Source organism: Aedes aegypti, chromosome 2, assembly GCF_002204515.2.
Source record: "Aedes aegypti strain LVP_AGWG chromosome 2, AaegL5.0 Primary Assembly, whole genome shotgun sequence".
NCBI lineage: Eukaryota > Metazoa > Arthropoda > Insecta > Diptera > Culicidae > Aedes > Aedes aegypti.
Genome location: NC_035108.1, coordinates 68,895,766 through 68,918,209, shown reverse-complemented (window position 1 = coordinate 68,918,209; position 22,444 = coordinate 68,895,766). Strand labels below are relative to the sequence as shown.

The 22,444-nt window shown below is 37.4% G+C and overlaps 1 protein-coding gene across 1 annotated transcript; it reads left to right on the top strand.

Moving 5' to 3' along the window:
* Positions 1-1,648: 1,648 nt before the first annotated feature.
* LOC5572345 (CCAAT/enhancer-binding protein zeta) lies at positions 1,649-20,655 on the top strand. Its single transcript, XM_021846921.1, has 4 exons — positions 1,649-3,670; positions 19,343-19,592; positions 19,656-20,097; positions 20,130-20,655. The coding sequence occupies exons 1-4, from the start codon at positions 1,822-1,824 to the stop codon at positions 20,577-20,579; spliced, it is 2,991 nt and encodes a 996-aa protein (XP_021702613.1). The 5' UTR covers positions 1,649-1,821; the 3' UTR covers positions 20,580-20,655.
* The last annotated feature ends 1,789 nt before the right edge of the window (positions 20,656-22,444 follow it).

Genomic DNA, 22,444 nt, shown 5'->3' with positions numbered 1-22,444 from the left:
TTGGGGACCTCTATAACTCAATTTTGGCTAAATTGGCTTGTTTAGGGGTATCCTGTTTTTTACATATTCTGATTCTACGTTGAAAACTGAGCCAGAATCCAAAGTTTCATAATTTTCCGTGCCCTGGAACTATTTTTAAAACACGTTTGAATTTCGTATGGAAAACGCGTTTGAATCACCCCTCGGCAAATTTTACTCCGGGACGAGCTGTCATTATGTAAATGGAAATGTCGTTGAGTCGACGGAATTAAATCTATTTTAATCATTTACTATATCAAAATTAAGATAATAAAGCGCAATAAAATCGTGTTACACTTAAGGCCCAAACGCAATGATAGCGGAACGGCAACGGAATGCGGAACCGGTTCGCCAGCATGTACCACACATCTCGACTGAGCTGACAACGAATGAAATTGGATCAACACTGATTCGACAAGCTGATTATAGTTCATGCTGGCGAACCGGTTCCGCATTCCGTTGCCGTTCCGCTATCATTGCGTTTGGGCCTTTAGAAAACTGTGCTCTTTCGGTTTAGCTACAAAAATCTGCGAATTTTTCATCACTAAACAACCCAATTTCCAAGGTCCCCACTAGGTAGTTTGGCTTTAATTCCATTAGAAAAATATACTCAATTTTGGGTTGATTTAACGCAAAATTGAGTTCTTTCGACCCAAACATAAGAAAAGTTGCATTTACCCAAATTTGGCTTATTGGGCCAAAGTACCCCTATTGGGTAGATGCAGCTCTCTCTATTTTTGACAACATTCGTGTGGGAGAAAGAGAAAACCGAGAGATTTTGGGTTGAAACTATAATCGATATACTTAATTTTGGGTAAAGTAAACTCAAAAATTAGGTAAAAAAATTTCTCCGTGGGTGAACCGATGATACAAATAGGCATTTTTGGGTATAAGGAAAGCATATGCCAAATTTCAGCCAAATCAAAGTAAACCGACATTCGAATTCGCTCACCTGCGCTATCAAAGTAATTTGGACAGACCATTACGCGAATATAATTAGGCCATTTACGGCAAAATCAAATGGAGGTGGCCAAATTATATACGCGTAACGCTCTGTCCAAAATAAATAAAACACCTTTCATATTTGAAATTTTATTTAAAAAATGGGTAGAAATTTTAACCTTGACACTTTTGATCATATTTGACGTTCCTCTAGCCGACAACGGAGGTTTCTCTATTTCCTTTTTTAACGCTGGGATTGTTCCTATCTGACGTTTCGGAAGGGACACGGAAAACAAAATACATCCAAAATTTGAGTGGGTGTGGCAAATCTGTCCAACACAGAAGGCTACGCTGGTGCTATCTATGCTTTCCATAGCGGCCGTTTTGGTTATTTTAATGATCCATTAGTGAACTATTTACGTGGAAACTTCAAATAAAACATTCGATCCGCTGAATACCGATCAATGCACTAATTCAAAAGCAGATTCAGATTTTTACGAACGCTAATGGCTGCTGCAATCAGGCTTGGACGCGGGTTGATACGTTAGTGACTATGGCCTTAAGAAGCACACAAAAGTTTCTTCGCCTTTTAACAAATTTTGTTTCCAAAACTATTCATTTGCGGGTTTTAGCAGCAGCCCTGCATAACCTCGCATGCGAATTTGGGAGCTAAAACAAAAGGACAAACGTCATAACAAGATCGCATCGAGGTGCGGCGCACATTCTTCGGTTCGTTCCACACATCGCGCGCACATGTTTATTCGATTCGGGTTGTAATTTTTTGGTGGAAATAGTAATTTTGCAGTGATAAAGTCTGATCGACTTGCTTAAAACTGTAGTGCTTTAGTATAGTGCGACAAAATGTCGATCAAAGAGTCGAAAAAGCACGGTAAACATCGAAATTCAAACGGTGAAGTTCAGAAGTCAGAACAGGTCCAGCCAAAGCAAGGCAAGAAGAAGATTGTGTTCGATGATGACGGTGAACAGAAGGAGGTTCCCGTTGTTACTCCCGTAGGGGAGTCTGGGGCGAACAACGAAAGTGGCAAGAAAGGGAAGAAGCAGCAGAAGAAACCCAAGGAAGTCCCGAGAGAACCGGATTCTGTGGATACGGTGGAGCGCCGCTGGTACGAACATTACGATGGGTATAATACGGTTGGGGAGCTGGTGGAGCTGAAGGATGCGGAGATAGCCGAGCTTAGGAAGCTCTGTCGGGTGGCTTTCGAGGCGGAGAACCGTGCCTTGATGAAAAACAATCCCTCAGATGCCAAATGGTTGCTGACGGCGCTGGAGAAGGGTACTTCTCGGGACAGGGCCAATTCCGGAGCACTTCTTGTACAGACAAATCAGCTGTGCAATTTGCAGGCTTTGGAAACGGTGGTGGGGATGGTCAAGTTGTCTAATAAAGGCCACCTGGATGTGGTGGAGGTGCTCTCGGAACTGATGCTGAATTCCGTTATGCCATACGACAGGAAACTTATATCGATTCCGCTGAGAGGCGCCGATTGGAAGAACGTTAAGAAACAGGAACTGGAGAAGTCCCTGAGGGATAAGATATACGCTTACTGGCACTTCGAGGATGCGTTAAGAGACGTGTACTTCACGTTCTTGAACAATCTGTCGGCGATCATCCAAACGGGTCAGGATAACAGTAAGATGAAGATCATACAGTATGCTTCCAAGTTGTTCACAATGATTCCGGAAAAGGAAGCTTATCTGCTGTCCATGTTGGTCAATAAGCTGGGAGACCCCAGCAAGAAAGTGGCCGTTAAAGCCCTGTATCATTTGACCGAAGTGGTGAAGAAGCACTCGGCCATGTGTCCGGTGATTGTAACCGAAACGGAGAAGCTTCTGTTCCGGAACAACATTTCAACCAGTGCGCAACATTATTCCTTATCGTTCCTAGCATCGATCAGTAGTTTCGGGGATTTCAGCTCCTGCGAGAAGATGATCAACATTTGCTTCTCGTTCTTCAAGATCCTAACCGACAAAGGTGAAATCAACTGCAAGACCATGCAGGCCATCTTGACGTGCCTCCGGAAGGCGATTGGAAATGTTAAACGCGACGTAGATATTGCCAACTTCGTTAAACCGGAAGTCTTGAACACGGTTTACCGAATGATCCATCTAGCGGACATTTCTATCGCTTGTCAAGGTCTATCACTGTTACTCGAAATCACAGAATCGAAAGGAGTCGAACAGAACCGTTTTTACAATGCTCTGTACCGGAAGCTGCTTGACCCCCAGTTGGGCACCGTAGGACCCCGAATTTCGAACATATTCTTCTACATCATTCACCGGGCGATCCAGAACGATCCCATCCCGGAGCGGGCGCAGGCCTTCGTCAAACGATTGCTTCAGGTGGCGTTCAATTTCCCTCCGGCCAAGGTTTGCGGTGTGTTGATCATCGTCAGCAAAGTGCTCCGGAAACGGAAGCACCTGCACCTGGACGGACAGTCCCCCACAGAAAACGAAGATGCAGTTGAACAGCCAGTTGTGCTTGAAAATGGCGAGCAGCAACAGAATGAGGACGACGATGAGGATAAGAAGCCCACCATTAAGAAAGAGTGTAACCGAAAAGTGACGCAGTACGATCCGTTTCACCGGGCTGCGGAATACGCCGGGGCAAAGTACACAATCAAGTACGAGCTGACCCGGTATCTGGAGTACTTCCACCCGACGGTCAAATCTTTCGTTCAGAGTATTTTGACTAGTAAGTATCAATATGTCTAATGATAGAGAATGTCAAGTAAATTGTTCATTTTTGTTGGTGGAATTCCGAACACTATCATATCATATAGGGAGCTGGATGCTATTCTTGACACTTTTCATTCACTTCGGCAGTAGGGTTTTTTAAAAGCTTCTTCTTCTTCTTGGCGTTAACGTCCCTACTGGGACAGAGCCGGCTTCTCAGCTTAGTGTTCTTATGATCACTTCCACAGTTATTAACTGAGAGCTTTCTTTACCTAAGTTGCCATTTTCGCATTCGTATATCGTGTGGCAGGCACGATGATACTCTATGCCCAGGGAAGTCAAGGAAACTTTCTTTACGAAAAGATCTTGGACCGACCGGGAATTGAACCCAGACACTTTCAGCATGGCGTTGCTTTGTAGCCGCGGACTCTAACCACTCGGCTAAGGAAGGCCCCAAAAAAAAAGCTATCAAGCTCATATTAGGCCACAATGTGCTTCGTATTGAAGTGCTCTTTATTGCAAAGATTCAGACGATTCGACCGAGAAAAACCCCCCATGCCAAAATAAATCAAAGCCCAACCCCAAAGTCTCAAAATATATAAGGTTTCATGGGTATACTTTTGAAATTCGTCACTACACATTGTGCAACTACGGCATAGTCACTTAGTTTGATTTGTATTGACACTGTGAGTTTCAGAGGTTATTGTGTTCTTCAGATGTGCTTTTTTAAGATTATGTTTCGATGCTTAAAGAATTTAATTTGAACTAAATTACATGCGAACTGAACGATTTTCTGCATTCTCTGTGTTGCGAAGCAATTTCGCGACTTAATAGGAACAAAGCTTCCTGTCAAACCTTTTTGTAATAAGAGGAAGAACAAGTTAGAGAAACGGCTAAAAGTCACTTAAAGTCGACAGTGAAGTAAATATCATAGGGAAAAGAAGTCTAGTAAAGTTGAATTGAAATCATATTATCTACCTTAAACGAATTTAAGTCGGTACTAATGTTTATAAAAATCCTTAAAACAATTATGTAATTTGTGAAACATCTATTACATCGGCAGACACTACAAGATCCAGCAAAGCTGAAGCCATTCGATGTTTGTCGAAAGATTAGGGAATAGAATAGAAGGTCGCACTGAGAAATTGTAAGGAAGTGAGTTTGGAATTGCACAGAATTGGAACTAACAAATCTTGTTTTAGCTTTAGCTCATCCACTAAACGAAACACTTTTGATTTGCTGAAAGAAGCTCAGCCTCCGACTCTATCGTTCAGCAACACTCTGGAAAACAAACTAAAAGCTTTTTGTGAGAAGTTAGTAACTAACTTTGGAGACCACGGAGGGGCCCAGATAGCCGTTGTGGTAAACGCGCAGCTATTCAGCATGACCAAGCTGAGGGTCGTGGGTTCGAATCCCACCGGTCGAGGATCTTTACGGGTTGGAAATTTTCTCGACTTCCCAGGGCATAGAGTATCTTCGTACCTGCCACACGATATACACATGCAAAAATAATCATTGGCATAGTAAGCTCTCAGTTAATAACTGTGAAAGTTCATTATAACACTAAGCTGAGAAGCAGGCTTTGTCCCAGTGGGACGTAACGCCAGGAAGAAGAAGAAGAACCACGGAGTTTCAGTAAGCTCAGCATTCAGTCTAATTTTACGACCTTCTGAGCATATATATTCCAGAAGAAGTGATTTTTTGGTTTTTAAAGATTAAAAAACCTTAAAATCTTCTCGAAGCATTTAGCAGCGGTTGGAAACATTTCGGTGCCGTTGATCATGTTTACAATTACGAGATTTTGTAGCGTTAATCATAGAAGAACTTCTAGAAGATGAGCATTCCGGCCACTGAATTAATAAATATTCTGAATATTGCTCGTCAAATGGAATGAGATAGTATCCATATAAAAGTGATGCTGAAATGATAATAAATCTTCGAGCTGTTTAGTAGAATACCTATAAGCAGTCTTCCAAACCCATCATTGCGCAAGAGAGATTTAAAAAGCATGCCTTGGAAAATTTCATTTCATAGTGATGAATTTGAATCATCGCATTTCAATGCTCCTATGATCATTTGGTCTCAAGTATTGCGTCATTGATGCAAATCATTTCAGCTGAACTGGATTAGAACGTTTTTGTCGTTTGGATATAGCATCACATGATTTAAAATAATCGACTTAACAAATAAATGCTACGCAAACTTTCTGATATCCGTAAAACAATCCCATGCGAAAGAATAACTCTTTTCGACGGAAGAGTGTGACAACCACGCTTGTTTTGGGAATGTGCCTAGAAGGGAGAACTTCCAAAAAGAATGATTTGAATGAAGTGGGTCGTTGCTCATAAGGAAGTTCCTAGTTGAGTTCATCATGTGATCTTACAGTAAACTGGATGGAACTTAACTAAATCGTGCCCATGAGATCTAGGTAGCTAAATCTGAATGTAAAGATTTCTGGCTTGTTGAGTAGAAGGTATTAGATTAAGATTCGATACGTGTCATAAGAGGATAGTTTTAGGTGAATTGTCGTATGTAATAACTTAGTGAACTGTTCCCCGGAACGACGCTTAAAAAACTGATAGTAGAATAGGTGTTGTCAATCGCCAGAAAGAGTTACTGCATACTGCAGAGCCTAGTCGCACTCAGTTGAGCGTAGAATGAGAAAAGTTCAATACTCGATGCATGAAATTCCCAATGTTGTCAGTGTAGGCCTAATAGTAAAAAATTATGCTTATAAGCACGATTCAGCAAAATTGAAACCTGAAATTAATCGTTACCACTAAATTTAAAGAATTTGAGCACGTTTGGGCTAAAGTGCAATTGTCTGGTGAGACACATCTTTTTGTCTCCGTATACTTTCCTCCTAACAATGCGTGCAAAGAAACATACGATAAGTTTTTTAGTGTAGCGGAAAATGTTATGTCTAGTTTACCCCCTGAAGTAAAGGTTCATATTTACGGTGATTTTAATCAACGCAATATTGAATTTATACCAGATATGGACAATGATAATATATTACTCCCAATCATTGGAGAAAGCGAATTGCTACAGTTTATATTTGACAAAATTGCAAACTTAGGGCTTAATCAAATCAACCATGTAAAAAACCAACAAAACTGCTATCTTGATCTCTTGCTAACGAACGTCTCCGATGACTTTTGTGGTGATAAGGCATTGACTCCTCTTTGGAGTAATGAAGTTTTTCACACGGCAATAGAATTTTCTCGGTTTATTTCTAATACATATTTATATATTACACAATGAATTTGAGGAAGTATTCGCCTATAATTCAGCAAGCTATGACAACATAAGAAATAAATTAAATAATATTAACTGGAAATCGATTTTGAGAAGTAGAGATGATGTAAATATTTCAACAGAAGTTTTCTACAATTGTTTGTTTAAAATCATATTAGAAGAAGTACCAATCATTAAAAGAAGGTGTAATGATTTTTCAAGACATCCTGTCTGGTTCAATAAAGAAATAATAAATTTGAAAAATCGTAAACAGAAACTACATAAAATTTACAAAAATCATAAAAGTCAAGAGAATTTACCAGTGTATCTGAACATGAGCGAACAGCTTAATTCAGCAATGCGATTGGCATATGAGAACTACAACTCCAAAACAGAGCAAGAAATCAAAAAACTGTCCAAAAAATTTCTTCAACTATGTTAAATCTAAACATAAATCCAATAACTTTCCTTCTACAATGTATTTTAATGATAAGATTGGTCATACCTCACAAGAAATATGTAACTTATTTTCAAAATTTTTTCAAGAAGTTTACACCACATTCACTGAAGCTGATCGTGATTATGAATATTTCCATCCTGAATTTCCTAACGATGTTGGTATCAGTCATATAAATGTTCATGAAATATTGAATGGTTTAAAAAACTTGGATGCAACCAAAGGTAATGGACCGGATGGAGTTCCACCAATTTTCATGAAGACTTTAGCAACTGAATTAACTACTCCTTTATTTTGGCTCTTCAATATGTCACTGGAGTCTGGAGTCTTTCCAAAACTGTGGAAAAGCTCATACCTTGTTCCCATTTTCAAATCAGGCAAAAAATCTGATGTAGTTAATTATCGTGGCATATTTCGTGCATTCCGAAACTCTTTGAGGCCATTATAAATGAAAAAAAGTATTCATCCAAATCAAAAATAGAATAACTACATCGCAGCACGGCTTTTTAAAGGGCGATCGACATCACTAATTTACTTGAATTTGTAAACTATTCGATGAGTGCTATGGAAAATGGAAATCATGTGGAAACTTAGTACACAGATTTTAGTAAAGCATTTTACCGTGTTGATATACCCATGCTTATATTTAAACTGCGAAAAATGGGTATTGGAGCCAAACTGCTGGAATGAATAGAATCATATTTAACCACTCGCGAGCTAATAGTGAAATTCAAAGGTAATAGGTCAACTCCCATACATGCCACTTCAGGGGTTCCACAAGGCTCCCATTTAGGTCCGCTTTTGTTTATACTGTTTGTGAACGACCTGTCTTTTATTCTTGACAAACTAAAAGTATTAACATATGCTGATGATATGAAACTTTATCTGGAAATAAAAACTGCACAGGACATACATACTTTTAAATATGAAGTATACATTTTCCACACATGGTGTCAGAAAAGTCTACTACAACTGAATGTAAACAATGTAACCTGATATCTTTTAACAGGAGAAGAAACATTCCTAATATAACAATAACTTTAGGCAATCAGAATGTTGAAAAATGTAATAGAATCAGAGACTTAGGCATAATTAAGGATTCAAAACTTACTTTCATTGATCACTATAACACTATGATAAATAAAGCCAATAATATGTTAGGCTTCATTAAACGCTTCGCTTATAACTTCAATGATCCATACACAATAAAAACATTGTTTATTGCCTATGTTAGATCAATACTTGAATATTGCAGCATAATTTGGTCACCTTTTCCAACAGTACATGAAGAAAGGATAGAGTCGGTGCAAAAACAGTTTTTATTATATGCTCTTCGAAAATTAGGTTGGACTGAATTTCCATTACCATCTTACAAAGCTAGATGTATGTTGATTGATATTCAAAACCTCACCAGCACTTATACACTGAGGGTGTCTGTTAGTCCCAAACAGTCATTTGGTTGGTTCCTTGTGTAAGTGCAGCTGATCTGGCGATACTGGAGTAGCATCCACGGGCGGCCAATCAAGCTCAAGCTCAAGCTCAAACTTTAAAGGGCTTGTGCAGTCTCAGTTTTCTTCCGAATGAGCTCAAATTTTGGGAGGACACTCAGAATTTGATCTAGAATCAAATGAAAGGTGTGGAGGGAAAACGTTTTTTTGAACCACTCTACTGAGTATATTTTCTAGATAACCGGATGAAAAAAATTGTTTTCAATCTTATTTTTGTCAACTGGTATTTTCTTTTACATTATGAAATTTTGCAAATTTTGATGTGTCGCATGGCTTTGTCCCAATGTATGAACTCGACATTGATTTTCTTTTAGGGCTTACTTGCAATGATCGGTTTCTCCTCATCATTGTTTTCTTCGCATGATTACAGAAAACATTTCGAAGCACTTATTAGTGTTGTACAATATAAGATTGCCCTATCTTGCATCGTGAGCTAGAAACGATGCGCATGTTTTTTTTTTTTGCGAAGTTATTAGCAAAAGCGAGGGTCAATGTAGTCCTGTTGAGGCAAGAATACCGAATTGGTCTCTTTTCTGAGACTCACAATACTTGCTACGGAACCACTTAGGTGACTACTGTTACCTAAAAATGTCTTTATATGTGATGAATTACCACTTATAAATTAATAAATTTGGTTTTCACTTACTAAACATATTAGAGTTTTGTTTTATAATAAGCAAACTCTCAACTACATTTATTTTCTTTTTTTTCGCGGATTGGTGTTTCTAGTCGCAGATCGAGTTTTAGAAATCGCGATTTTCGCGGATAAATTTTTGAAGTTTTTGTAGCAGCCCTGGTAATAGAAGAAAATTACTTCTCTTCGAATAAATTGTTGAATTTGAGCATAATAAATTGAAATTTCCTTACTAGTGTATTGCCACGAGGATTCCACAACTGTTGTTTAGGAATAGCCTCTGAAAGATGTCTTATTTAATTCTTTGAAGAATCCTTATTTAAACTGAGGAGTGTATTTTGGTCCTGTTCGGAATTTCTTTTTGATTTACATTTGGGTCTTTTTATCAATAAGTTTATTCAGACATAAGGTCTCTAAAGTTTCTATGTTTTTGACACTTAGATGGTACCAGCCCTTTAATCCAATTACAATTTAGTAAAGTTTACAACAATCTGGTCTGCTCCAGTCACAGTTGCATTTATTAACATTGCATCAATCGTTGGTTGAAATTGTTCAAATAGAAAATCAAAATCAAAAAGCAAGCAAGTGGAGCATCTGAATCGTGAACATTTTTGGCCGTGTATTCAAAGTATAAAATCTTCGTGATTTCGCTCTTAAAATTCAAACAGATTCTTTTATACTATAAAGTTTTGCTAAAGGAATACAGTGAACAAATTTAAAACCTGATTGAACTTCGTTTGATAAGTGAAACTGGAAATTAAAACAATTTCAACAATCGTATCCAATAACTATAAAGTACACTCCATTGTACCGAAAGTGATCTAAAACACAGTGCACCGGATTGGTGTGGGTTCTTAGTGGAACCGAATACTATAAAACAAATAGGATCCGTGAATTAGTCTGCTCGCTGTTGCTGTTGTGGTTACTGCTGCTGTGTTGGCCTACTGGTGTTGTTGTTATTGCTTTGACTAGAAGTGTGTCTGGTTCGTTGATATGACGAAACGTAATAAACCAAAGCGCCAACTTAGCGATTCACCTAATGGAGCTGATGTTGCTGGCTCTATAGCAAAACAACACTGCGGTGACACTGAATCCTTGTTAAGTGGGGAGAACGAAGATGATCTGGATGAGGATTTGTCTTTGAAAGATCTCTACAAGCTCATTAAACGCGATATTTCGAATGCTAACGAAGAAATGAAAACACGATTGAGTGGGCTGACTAATGAAATACACAATGCTGTCTCGCAACTGAAATCGGACGTAGAGTCCATAAAATTGTCACAGGAATTCCTTTTCAATGAATTTGAGCATCTCAAAAGTGATATCTCCAATAACAAATCGATGATAACTTCTCTCTCCAAGAACGTCACCAAAATCAACGGTACATGCACAACCAATGAAAAGCATATCGAAGAACTGAACTACGAACTCAACAGTCTTCGTCAAGCTACAATGGAGGGGCATCTACTGATTTGCAATGTTATCAGGGCTACTGATGAAAAACTTGTGGATGTATTCAACAACTTGTGGATGTATTCAACAACATTTTGATCAGTTGGATATGCAATGTAACGTGGAAGATGTACAAGGTATCGCGCGATTAACATCAACCAACCGAGGTGGAATGCAGCCTATCCTGGTCCGTTTCTCGAACCCTACCTTTAAGGAGCGTATTATTAAAGCCGCTAGGGATAAGCCGATCACTTGTGAATCAATTGGCCTAGGGGTCAAGCAAAGGATTTATTTTAATCATCGTTTGACAAGCGCAAACCGGGTTTTGCTTAATGAAGCACGGAAGTTCAAACGCAATAATAACTTCAAATTTGCATGGTATTCCAACGGGAATGTCTTCTTACGTAAGGATGAAAGTTCTAAGGCAATCCATGTGAGTGATGTTAGTGTTCTATCATCAATTGTGTAATATTTCCTGATTAAGTTAAATTACTTTGATTAAAATAAATTATAAAGCAGAGCTAATAAACGAGTTGAATATTAATTTCTGTTTAGAAGAGATAAAACTTGATAAAGAAAATCTTAATATCCTGTACCTAAATACAAGAAGTTGTCGTAATAAAGAAGAAGAATTGTATCAGTTAATAAATGAGTTTGATGGCAGTGTACATGTGGTGGTTTTTGCAGAAACTTGGTTATACAAAAACGAAATTTTTAATCTTTTGGGATACGATGCGTATCATTGCTGTAGAGATGGAAGAGGAGGTGGCGTATCAATTTTCGTGTTATCAGATTATCGAAGCCAATTAATGTTGGAAATAAGTTCGGAGGATAATAATTTCCTGATGGTTGAATTGATAGATCAAAATGTAAAAATAATGGGAGTGTACAATCCTGGTAGGTCATTTAATTTATTTTTTGAACAATTAGAACAAATTCTACATAACTACAAAAGAATTATCGTATGTGGTGATTTCAACATAAATCTACTAGATTCATCGGGAGAGTTAATTCGCCAGTACACGTATAAAATTCAATCCTTGGGATATATAATACTTAACAAATTAGACGCACGCTACGCTACACGTATATCTAATACAATAGCCACTGTTATAGATCATATTATTACTGATATATTTGAATATGACCTACAATTTGGAATAAAAGACACAGAACGCTTAATATCAGATCACAGAACTCTAACTTTGTCAATGAGAATAGAAAACCATAAAAAGTATAATCCTGATCATAAAAAGATTTGTGTGAACTACGAAAATATTATAAGATCAACTTCACAAAACACTTTTGATATCTGTCAGCAATTTAGTGATATTGTTGTAGTACTAAATGAAATAATAACTAAAAACAGAACAGAAATATTATCAAGAAAAAGCAATGGTCATTAGAAAACCTTATATAAATAACGCATTGATTGCTGAAATCCATAACAAAAATGAGTTATATAGGCAATATAGAACAGCCCCAGAGGGTGTTTTAAAAGATGAGCTTTATATTTTGTATGCAAGGAAGCGAAATATGTTGAAAAATAAGATCAAATTTGCCAAAGAGCAGTACTATGGGCGCAAAATACATCAAAACATAAATAACTATAAGAAAACTTGGAGCACACTTAGGGAAATCATTTTCCAAAACGGCTCCGAAAATATAACACCACAGGCGTTGACATTAAAAGAAAATGGTAAGATTATTGATTCAGCTGCACAAATAGCAAAGTGCTTTAATGAATATTTTATTAACATTGGTTGGAATATTCAACAGAACGGAACAGGAAATAATAATTTTTTAACCCTCTAATACCCAAATTTTTTTTTTTCGATCTAAATATTATTATTCGTTATCTAAAATCATTCTAAACACGGTTTGGGCAATGATTTATTTTTCTTCGTAAATTTAGGAATTTTGGTTTTTGATTTTTATTATTTTTATTTTTGAACATCCCTATCCTTTTCAATTTTTTCTAGAAGCCTCTTCTAGTTACTGATTTTTGACAATAATAAAAATTTGAGTTTTTACTATACTTTTGAAAATATGATTTTTTTTATTTTTTCTGGAACATTTTTTATTTTCCGTGTAACTAACGGAAAAACAGATTTGAAATAATTTCAATACCATCAGGCTCTTCTTCTGTGATAGTTTGATCGTAGAAAAATATAAAAGGTACGATTTTTCATAATACACGTTAAATGAATCCCAGACATTTGTAGGTTATATAAGAATACAATTTTTCAAACAATTTTCAATAATACAAAAAAGTTTCAAAAATCAAAAAAACTTTTCTTATATGCGTGTTATGAGTCAAGGTTTAAGCCAAAAATAAAATCATTTTAATTTCCGAGCTACGAAAAAATACACAAAATTCCAAAGTGTACCCCGTCTAAAGGCGGGGTTGGGTATTAGAGGGTTAATCTATTTAAATACTATGCCAGAAACTCGTTTTTCTTTTTCTGTTGTTGAGACAGAAAAGGTGAAAAATGTGATAAATTCTTTGAAATCAGGAGCATCAGTTGGACTAGATAAAATTTCTACGAAATGTATTCAAAAATGTGTTACTTTTATTGCCCCAAAGCTAACTGAAATAGTAAATAATATGATTCTTTCTTCGCAATTTGAAGACTGTTTAAAAATAGCAAAAATAGTTCCTCTATATAAATCGGGAGATAAATTTTCAAAATCAAATTACAGACCTGTTTCGATTCTACCAGCCCTGTCGAAGATCCCTGAATGCATTATGAATGAACAAATAAAGCATCATTTGCTGCAAAATGAACTTCTGAACAAAAACCAGTTTGGTTTCCTGCCAAAGAAGAGTACTGAAACTGCTTCGTTAGAACTTTTGAACTTTATAGTGAAAGGGTTAGATGACGGAGAATATGTTGGGTGTATTTTTATACATTTACGTAAAGCTTTCGACTGTATTTCCCATGAACTTCTAATAGCTAAATTAAGTCTCTATGGTTTTACGCCTTCAGCAGTGAGTTTACTAAAATCATACCTAGCGAATAGAAAGCAGCAATGTCAAGTCAATGGAGTACTTAGTGAACCCTTGTTAATAAAGTCTGGTGTACCTCAAGGGTCAATCATAGGGCCCATACTATTTAACATTTTCATTAACGATTTATTCAATATACCATTAAAAGGAAAATTACAGTGTTATGCGGACGACGCTGTTCTTAAGTATAGAGCAAAAGATTTAGAAACGTTACAAAGTATGATGCAACACGATCTTCAGTTACTTCCCAGCTGGTTCTCGGCAAATAAAATGCAAATTAACAATAAAAAAAACGAATTTCATAATATTTTCTCTAAAAACTTCAAATGTATATTTGGACTTGTACATTAATAATGAGCGTCTTTCTCAGGTCACTGAGGTAGACTATTTAGGTTTGGCAATTGACAAGAATTTGAACTGGAAAAGTCACATAACATTAGTAAAGAATAAAATAACTCCTTTTATATTTGCTCTAAGAAGGGTTAGAGGTTGTCTAAGCACAAAGAGTTGCTGGCAATTGTATAATGCATTCATATTACCTCACTTGTCTTATATGAATACAGTTTGGGGATCAGCTGCAGCAAGTCACTTAAACGTTTTGAAAGTTCTACAAAACAGGGTTATTAAAACAATTCGAAAGCTTCCACTTCTCTTTCCAAGTGCAAGTTTATACTCACCAGAAGTTTTGCCTTTAAATTTGCTGCACAAATACAATTGTTTAATTCTGGTGTTTAAAATCAAATATAAATTGGTAGAATCGAATATTCGTCTTATTGAATTTCATGATTTGCATTCTCATAGCACAAGAGCAAGACAAAACTTTTATGTTTCAAGGCCACGTACAGAATTAGCTCTTAAACATTTTTTCTACTCCGGAATAACTCAGTTTAATGCGCTTCCTAATCATTTAAAATTAGAATTAAATTTATCATCTTATAAAAAGAAATTGAAAAAGTATCTATTTGAGAATAATTGAGATATCCATATTGAATTATTGAAATGTAATGAATTAATGTTAGTATTAAGTAGAAAATAAGAAACATTGTTAGATTATAAGCTTGCTCCCTCGAAATATTTTACTTTTCGAGTGGCTGGACACAGTTAATTATGTAACTTCTACAGCTGCGTTGTTAAATAAAGCAAAATCAGAAGCAGACTTGTTACCAGAAGTACATATCCACATATCGTTCAATTTTCGAACAAAATTAGGTGATTGATGAAGGGGATTACGTTCTGAGCTAGAGGCTGCTTCGATTTGGTGTTCGGAAAATTTGTCTAAAGGTCATCAAATGTTGGCTATCTTGGTATAACCCTGCATCAGAAGCTAAAGTTTGGTTGTCACGTGACCAACTGCCTCCAAAAATGCGATAAGGTCGTCAAAATGCTGTACTCTCTTGTAAAAAGACGCTCCCGTTTGGACCCTGGTATCAAGATTTTGTTATACAAAGCCGTTCTCAGGCCAACGGTTGCGTATGGCTTTTCTGCTTGGTACGACTGTGCACAATCACACCGGAAAAAGTTCAATTAAACAAAATCGTTTGCTCAAGATGATTCTTGATTTAAGCCCTTTTCATCCGACTGACGAGGTACACCGACTTGCTGGCGTTGAGCGGATCGATGATTGGTTTCGGAGATTAATGCCTAAATTCCTGGACAGCTGTTCGTCATCTGTAAATCCACTTTTACAAGAGCTGGCCGCATAGATGTGGTGTGATATTATACTTAAGCTTTTCTTTCTCTTTTATAAGCAATTTCGAAGGTTTTTTGTGATCACTCTCGATTTTAGCACGGTTTTCTGTTCAATTTTATCACGCCATAATAATTGTATGAAGTTCATACATTCTACATTGAAAAATAACGCTACACAAATATCATGTAACTATTTGACCCATCTCTTACGTGCTTTTCATTTCATTCGCTCTCTTACTGCAACATTAGTCTCAAATTTAGGGTAATTTGCCCATTATTGCGGTATTCCCTATTATTGCGGTATAAGAATTAAACCCTCATTATTAATCGAAAACTCTATTTCTATGGATATTATTGATGATGATGAAAGTTTATAATATTCCCAAGCTGTACCAAATGAATGCTTTAAAAATTAAACGATTTTGATCGTTGAAAGAACAGTTTTAAATGATGCATCAAGAAAAGCCTATATCTTTAACCAGTCTCTCTATCTACGGGTGGGTTTTCATAAGCTTCAATTTTTAAGTTTAGAACCAAAACAATTATATGTAGCGGGTATATCAGTTCAGTATGGATGTAGTTACATGATAAATATTTAATTTTGAATAAAAGTTCTATATTTTTGAGAAAAAGCATATACCGCAATAATAGGACAATTAAAATAGCTTTTTGCCTATTATTGCGGTATCTGTAAATCTCATTCAAAAATTCGATATTTCAATAGTCATTTTAAATGTAATTGCTGGAAACATTAATTATATTATTAAGATACTAATTAGGGACATAATTTAGAGTTATTCATACATTTATTTAGTCAAACAAAAGGTTTATGTTTATTTTTACCATGTAATTCCTCTTATTTACAAATATTTTGCAAATAAACACAATGTTTACCAAAAATCACGTAAACTGACTGAAAATCGGAACATATGCCAAAAATATGTTGACAAACTAAGATATAAGATGATCGCAAGGAAGCAATCCTTTAAAATTTTGTTGCTAGTGGAAAATATTGTTAAAAGCATCAAAATTGTAGGTTATACTTAAGTCAACAAATTCATTTATTATATAGCGACTAGTGGTCTCAGATGGATGAACCTTGTCTATTCACTTTAACATTGTCCACCTACGACGAAAGAGGAGACGAAACCGGTAGAAAATCATTCGATTCTGTTGATTTATGTTCGAATCGTGACATAAAGTAATGAATTAGTTTTCCTCATAGATATGTCCAAAGTCACACAAACTGACAGTTCCGTGCAGTGTCATTAACATGGAGGGAGCATAATTTCAGTGTTCGAACATTGTGTGGTATTGAATGTATATGGATTGTAATAAAATCTATGATTTTTGGTATACCGCAATAATAGGACGGCACTACCGCAATAATAGGACAAAATACCGCAATAATAGGACAGAGAAAGAGCTTCAGATTTATGTAAAAAAATGTATGTATGATTCCAAAAATTACTTTTTTACTTCACTATACTCCAGATAAAGGATAGTTTTAACAGTTGACATTGCAAAATACTATAATATTTAGATTTTGGACACTGCAATACGATTTTAATTCCAACACCGTGCTTAAGTCCTCCATAATAGGACGGATACCCTAGATGAAAATTATATAGCAGAAAAATACATTTTCATTTTATCACGCTTCGGTATATCACGCCAAAAAAGTTTGGATCTGTGATATAATCGAGAAATTGCTGTATCTCCATATCTCGATAGTTAAACTCTAAACACAAGTTGTAATTGCTAAGGTAACAATAAAAATATTTGAAACTAGTGGTCCCGGCAAACTTCGTCTTGCATCAAGTAGGCTGTTGAAAAACGGTATGGATCGTCCCATACAAAATGACAGTTCCGTTCACGCTCGTTTTTTTCGAATTTCCCGGTGAATATCCTGGGATTTTTATGCACACAAACACGTCGGAACACTTGACGAACAAAACGGAAAAATAATCATTCAAATCGGTTGACCCGTTCGTAAGCCATTTCGTGACATACAAACACCACTCCATTTTTATTTATAAAGAAGATTTGAAAATTTAGCATCGAACTGATTGCTTATTTCGATGCAATTATCAACATTAACAATTCATCCTTGGAAGAAAGCGTGCCTTCCAAAGAAACGTCCTCTCTTCCATTTTTGCCTACGCGTTTACGCGACAGTTTTAAAACCCACTGAATTCAGCGATTCACCCTTCCTTTTGTTTGTGGTTGCAATTATGTTTAGTGAATAAACAAAAGAAGAAAAGATCTTCTCAGAGGTTTTTTCCCTAGACCGCTAGCCTTAGCTAACGAATCCAACGAAAAATTGAAGGCATGGTTCCAAACAGGGATCAATAGGTAGTAAAAAGTAGCACAGAAAAATACTGTTTTTGCAATTTCTCATCGTAAAGCATGCAGTGCGGTAATCGTATTTATGTAGTGCGGTAATAATTATTACGCAACTGAAACCAGTTGTGTAATAGTAGTTTACGGAACAAGTTGCAGAAGTAAATTTATCCTACGAGGCTTGCCGCATAGGATAACTACGACGAGTGCTGTAAAAATCGAGTTCTGGAAGAGTACAACATTTTTGCAATTTCGTAGAAGACCACTTGAGGGTATCAAAAATTATATCGGAATGCATTCACCATTATTTCACGATTTCTGAAAAATTGTTGTGTAATGATTAATAACGCAACTCAAAACAGTTGCGTAATGAGAAAGCGTTGCGTAATGAATCATAACAGCACTGGTTTCAGTTGCGTAATGACTATTCTCGCACTGCATAGTTCAGTGCATACAGTGTAGGCCGTTTCATGACAGATTGGCGTGATGAAAAACAGCCTATTACGATGAGAAATTGCAAAATGGCTATTACGCAACGCTTTCTCATTACGCAACTGTTTTGAGTTACGCAATGAATCATAACATAATATTTTTTCAGAAATCGTAAAATAATGGTGAATGTATCTCGATATGATATTTTATATCGTCAAATAGTCTTCTGCGAAATTGGCCAAAAAAATGTTGTAGGCCTTGTTGAATAAACGTTCTTCTCGTGCCGTAAAAATCATCATTCTGCAACTTGTTGCGTATAGTAGTTTACGCAACAAGTTGCAGTATGATGATTAGTAACACTGAAAACTGCTGTTTTTGTAGCACCTCTGTCACAGATTAGGACCGGATCCTATTATTGATACTTTTGATTCACTTCGACAGTGAGGTTTAAATCTCTGCCTCAACAAATGTATTAAATTCATCATTTAAATAAAAGTTAAAGTAAAACAAAATCATTTTGATCTCTTCAAGGAATTTATCATTATTTGAGAGACCTCCCAAGAGGACTTTGAACAAACGTTCAGTTTCGTCTTAGTACATGGAAAATTCATGCCTCTTCTCTTCAAGTTGTTTGAAATGTAGTTCGCAATCCATCCGGCAAATCAGGACAATCTCCTTCTATGCGACATACATGGAAACATGAAAACAACTTTTGTCTAATACCAGCAAATTTGGAAATACTAATCACGATTGGCGCAACTCTTTGCTTCTCACTTGGTCGAAGAGCCTGGACTGCTTCGGTGTCTGATGTAAAGCATTCATTGCTCGTTTTGATACAATGTTTAACATTAGGTGTTTTTCACTTCTAGCAATTGTTTTATGTAATATCAAATCTTCCGTCACTGAACTCATTTGTACACTTTTTACAGATTCCCCGCTCAGCTACTACGGTGACCCATTGCGGGACTTTTCGCTGGGACACTTCTTGGATCGGTTCGCGTTCAAAAATCCGAAAAAGCCCAAAACCGAGGAGAACGCCGAGGGCGAGCAGGTACCGAAGAAGAAAATTCTGGGCGTGGCTCAACGGAAGGGCGACTACGTTCCAAGCGGATCGCGTGGACTTCCGGTCCACTCGCTCACCAAGGACCACTGCACCGAGGATGAGCAGTACATCTTCCAGTAAGTATCGATCGGAGGTTTTGTCATCCTTGAAACAATTCTTATGATCCATTTTCGAATCAGGTTCTTGGAGCAAAAGCGAGAGCGTCTGCGTGAGGCAAAGGAGCAAATCAAGGCCAAGAAGGCCGAAAAAGGAATCGTGGATGAAGATGACGATCTGTCCGATGCCGAATCGTTGGACGACGATGAGTTCGATTCGTATCTGGATCGACTGGGAGTGCCGGGTGGAGATGATGGCGGTGCGGACATTGATCAGGAGGTGGACTTCATGAACGAATTCGAGCAAGACTTGGCCAAGAAGGCCGACAAGAAAAAGAAGAAACGTGGCGCTGCCGAAGAGGAAGATGATGAAGACGAGTTCGGCGGTGGGATGACGATGCGCCGGGTATCGATGATGACGATGAGGGTGGTTTGGATGATGACGTGGACCTGGAAGATGGCGAAGAGGATGTCTTCAGCGATGGCGGAAGCATTTCTTTGGATGAGAACGAGATGGACGACGATGATCTAGAGGATGACGATGAAGACGAGGATGAGGAAGATGAGGATGATGAACACGACGAGGAAGACGCACCAAAGTCCAAGAAAAAGCGAAAGGAGGGTGCTGTGAGCGAACGGGAATTCCAGAAGAAGCTCAAGACAGGAGACTTCAATTCCTTGTTTGCCGCTGCGGACGACTTTTCGGAAATGCTGGAAACGAATGTGGGTGCGAAGGATAGCAAGTCGCACGGAACGCTGGGAGAAATCTTCAACCGAGATAACGCTCCCTCGAAGCAGATGGAATGGGAACAGGCACGGTTCAGCGGTAAAAACAAAATGCAGAGTGGCAAGAAGCGGTTCATCAGTAAAAAGCACGGTTCCTCGTCCGGCGGAGGAATGGGTGGCAGCACAAAGTTCAAAGGCGGTAAGGTGGAAAAGAGGCAACCGAAGTCGTTCGGTAAGGCTAAGAAGGGCGGCGGAAAGGTAGGAGGTAAGCGAAGAAAGTAGATTTGTAGAATTTGGGAGTACCAGCACTTATTCTGTTTCAAATAGTTGTTAATCATAAACAATGTCCTTCAGTACATTTGATGCTATATTGTTTAAAGTTTTCCGAAATCCATTGGATGAAATTATTGAAAGCAAAATTGCACTAGGAACCAACAGACGGAGCATGGGAGTAGCGTACCTCCTTCAAAGTACAATTTCGAGAATTCCAAACATTATAAAGTCAATGAGCGCTGTCCAAACATTATAAAGTCATCAGCGCCGGCAACATCCTTATGGTCAACGGGGAATGGATGGAATGTTAGTGTGACAACCATTGTTACTACAGTCCGAGTATACCTATGCATCTTCATGGTTGTCACGGGTTAGTGGGAAGGAGTAAGAAGTTATACAAACTGGATTCACCTTGGTAAGTGATGTGATTCATGTAGCCTCAATTTAAAAAGTCACCTGTTTAGATAGATGTAGACGGAACATAAAATATGTCGACATATTTGGTGACGAACCATTCATAAATTTTGCAAATACGAAAGAGGACATGTTTGGAAGGAACATCCATTTTTACTAAATCGAGTATACCTCAGCATCTCCATGATCCTTCTGTCATAGATTTTTGTTGATATGGAAGTTTCCAAACCTAGTAATAAACATCTGTTCGGGTAAGGCGATAGATTTACTGGGTCACGCCATGGAAGATTCCGTAAGGCTAGCCTCACGAATCTCTTCTGCACTCCTTCATGGTCAAGGGTCCAGGTAACCTCGTACGGACACCGTACCGGCGTACCACATAAGCATTTTCAACTATAGGTCTAACCAGTGAGCAGTACAATGCCTTGTGGCAGTGAGGATCTTTGAAGTCTCGAGCTATCTTAGAAATATAGCCAAGATGTCTATTTGCCTTCGCGATAATCGACGAAAATTGAACTTTAGGTCCAGGAGGACTCCAAGGTCATTGACTTTATCAACTCTACGAAGCAAAGTGGCATCAATGAAGCAATATTGGTCCCTTTGTACGATGGAATACTTTTTTTTCTATCTTTTTTTAACGAGATTTTTAGCCATGGCCTAGTTCATCTCGGGACCAACGGCTTTACTTTCCTTCCGAAGGAAGTCGTCTCTATAACATTTTCTTTGTCCTATCGGGTAGGATTCAATCCCAGGTCCTCGGCGTGAGAGCCCCGTCTCTACGAAGGAATGTCATTACCACGCATTTTGGAATAGAAATTATTAATTTATTTCGCAGACACCAATCAACGAATAAGTCTAGTGAACATTGTAGACGATGACAATCTTTCACTGTACGGACGATAAGGTAGAGTTTTAAATCATCAGCATACACAAGTTTGACTTTAGCTCCCAGTGATGCCACAAGGGAGTTGAAATATAGCGTAAAAAGTAACGGTCCCAAATACTGCCCTGAGGTACACCAGAAGAACTTGTAAACAGCTTAGATACACGTGAATCAAATTTCAGCATGAGTTACATCACATAAATTTAATTTGATAAGCTATACGATTCTAGAACATGAGTCAAGATAGCTCTCTATCGGTCTGTAACGGAAACTCTTCTTGTGTCGAACCATTCGAAGTTTTCTTGTAATCAATAAACAAGAGCGAAGGTATGTGTCTTCATATATAATTCAAAATATGAATTAGCGCATGCCGAAATTTGGAGTGACGAACCAATCATAGTTTTTAAATAAATTCATATACGCAACATTCATACCGTTTTTTCCGTTAGTGTGTTGATTTATTTATCTTATTTGAAATAAAAGCATGAAACGAACTCACCAATGAATAATCCATCGTCGACAGGGCAGCTACAAATATCGTCACCCACACGCCTAACACTCGGCAGTCAGTAGAGAT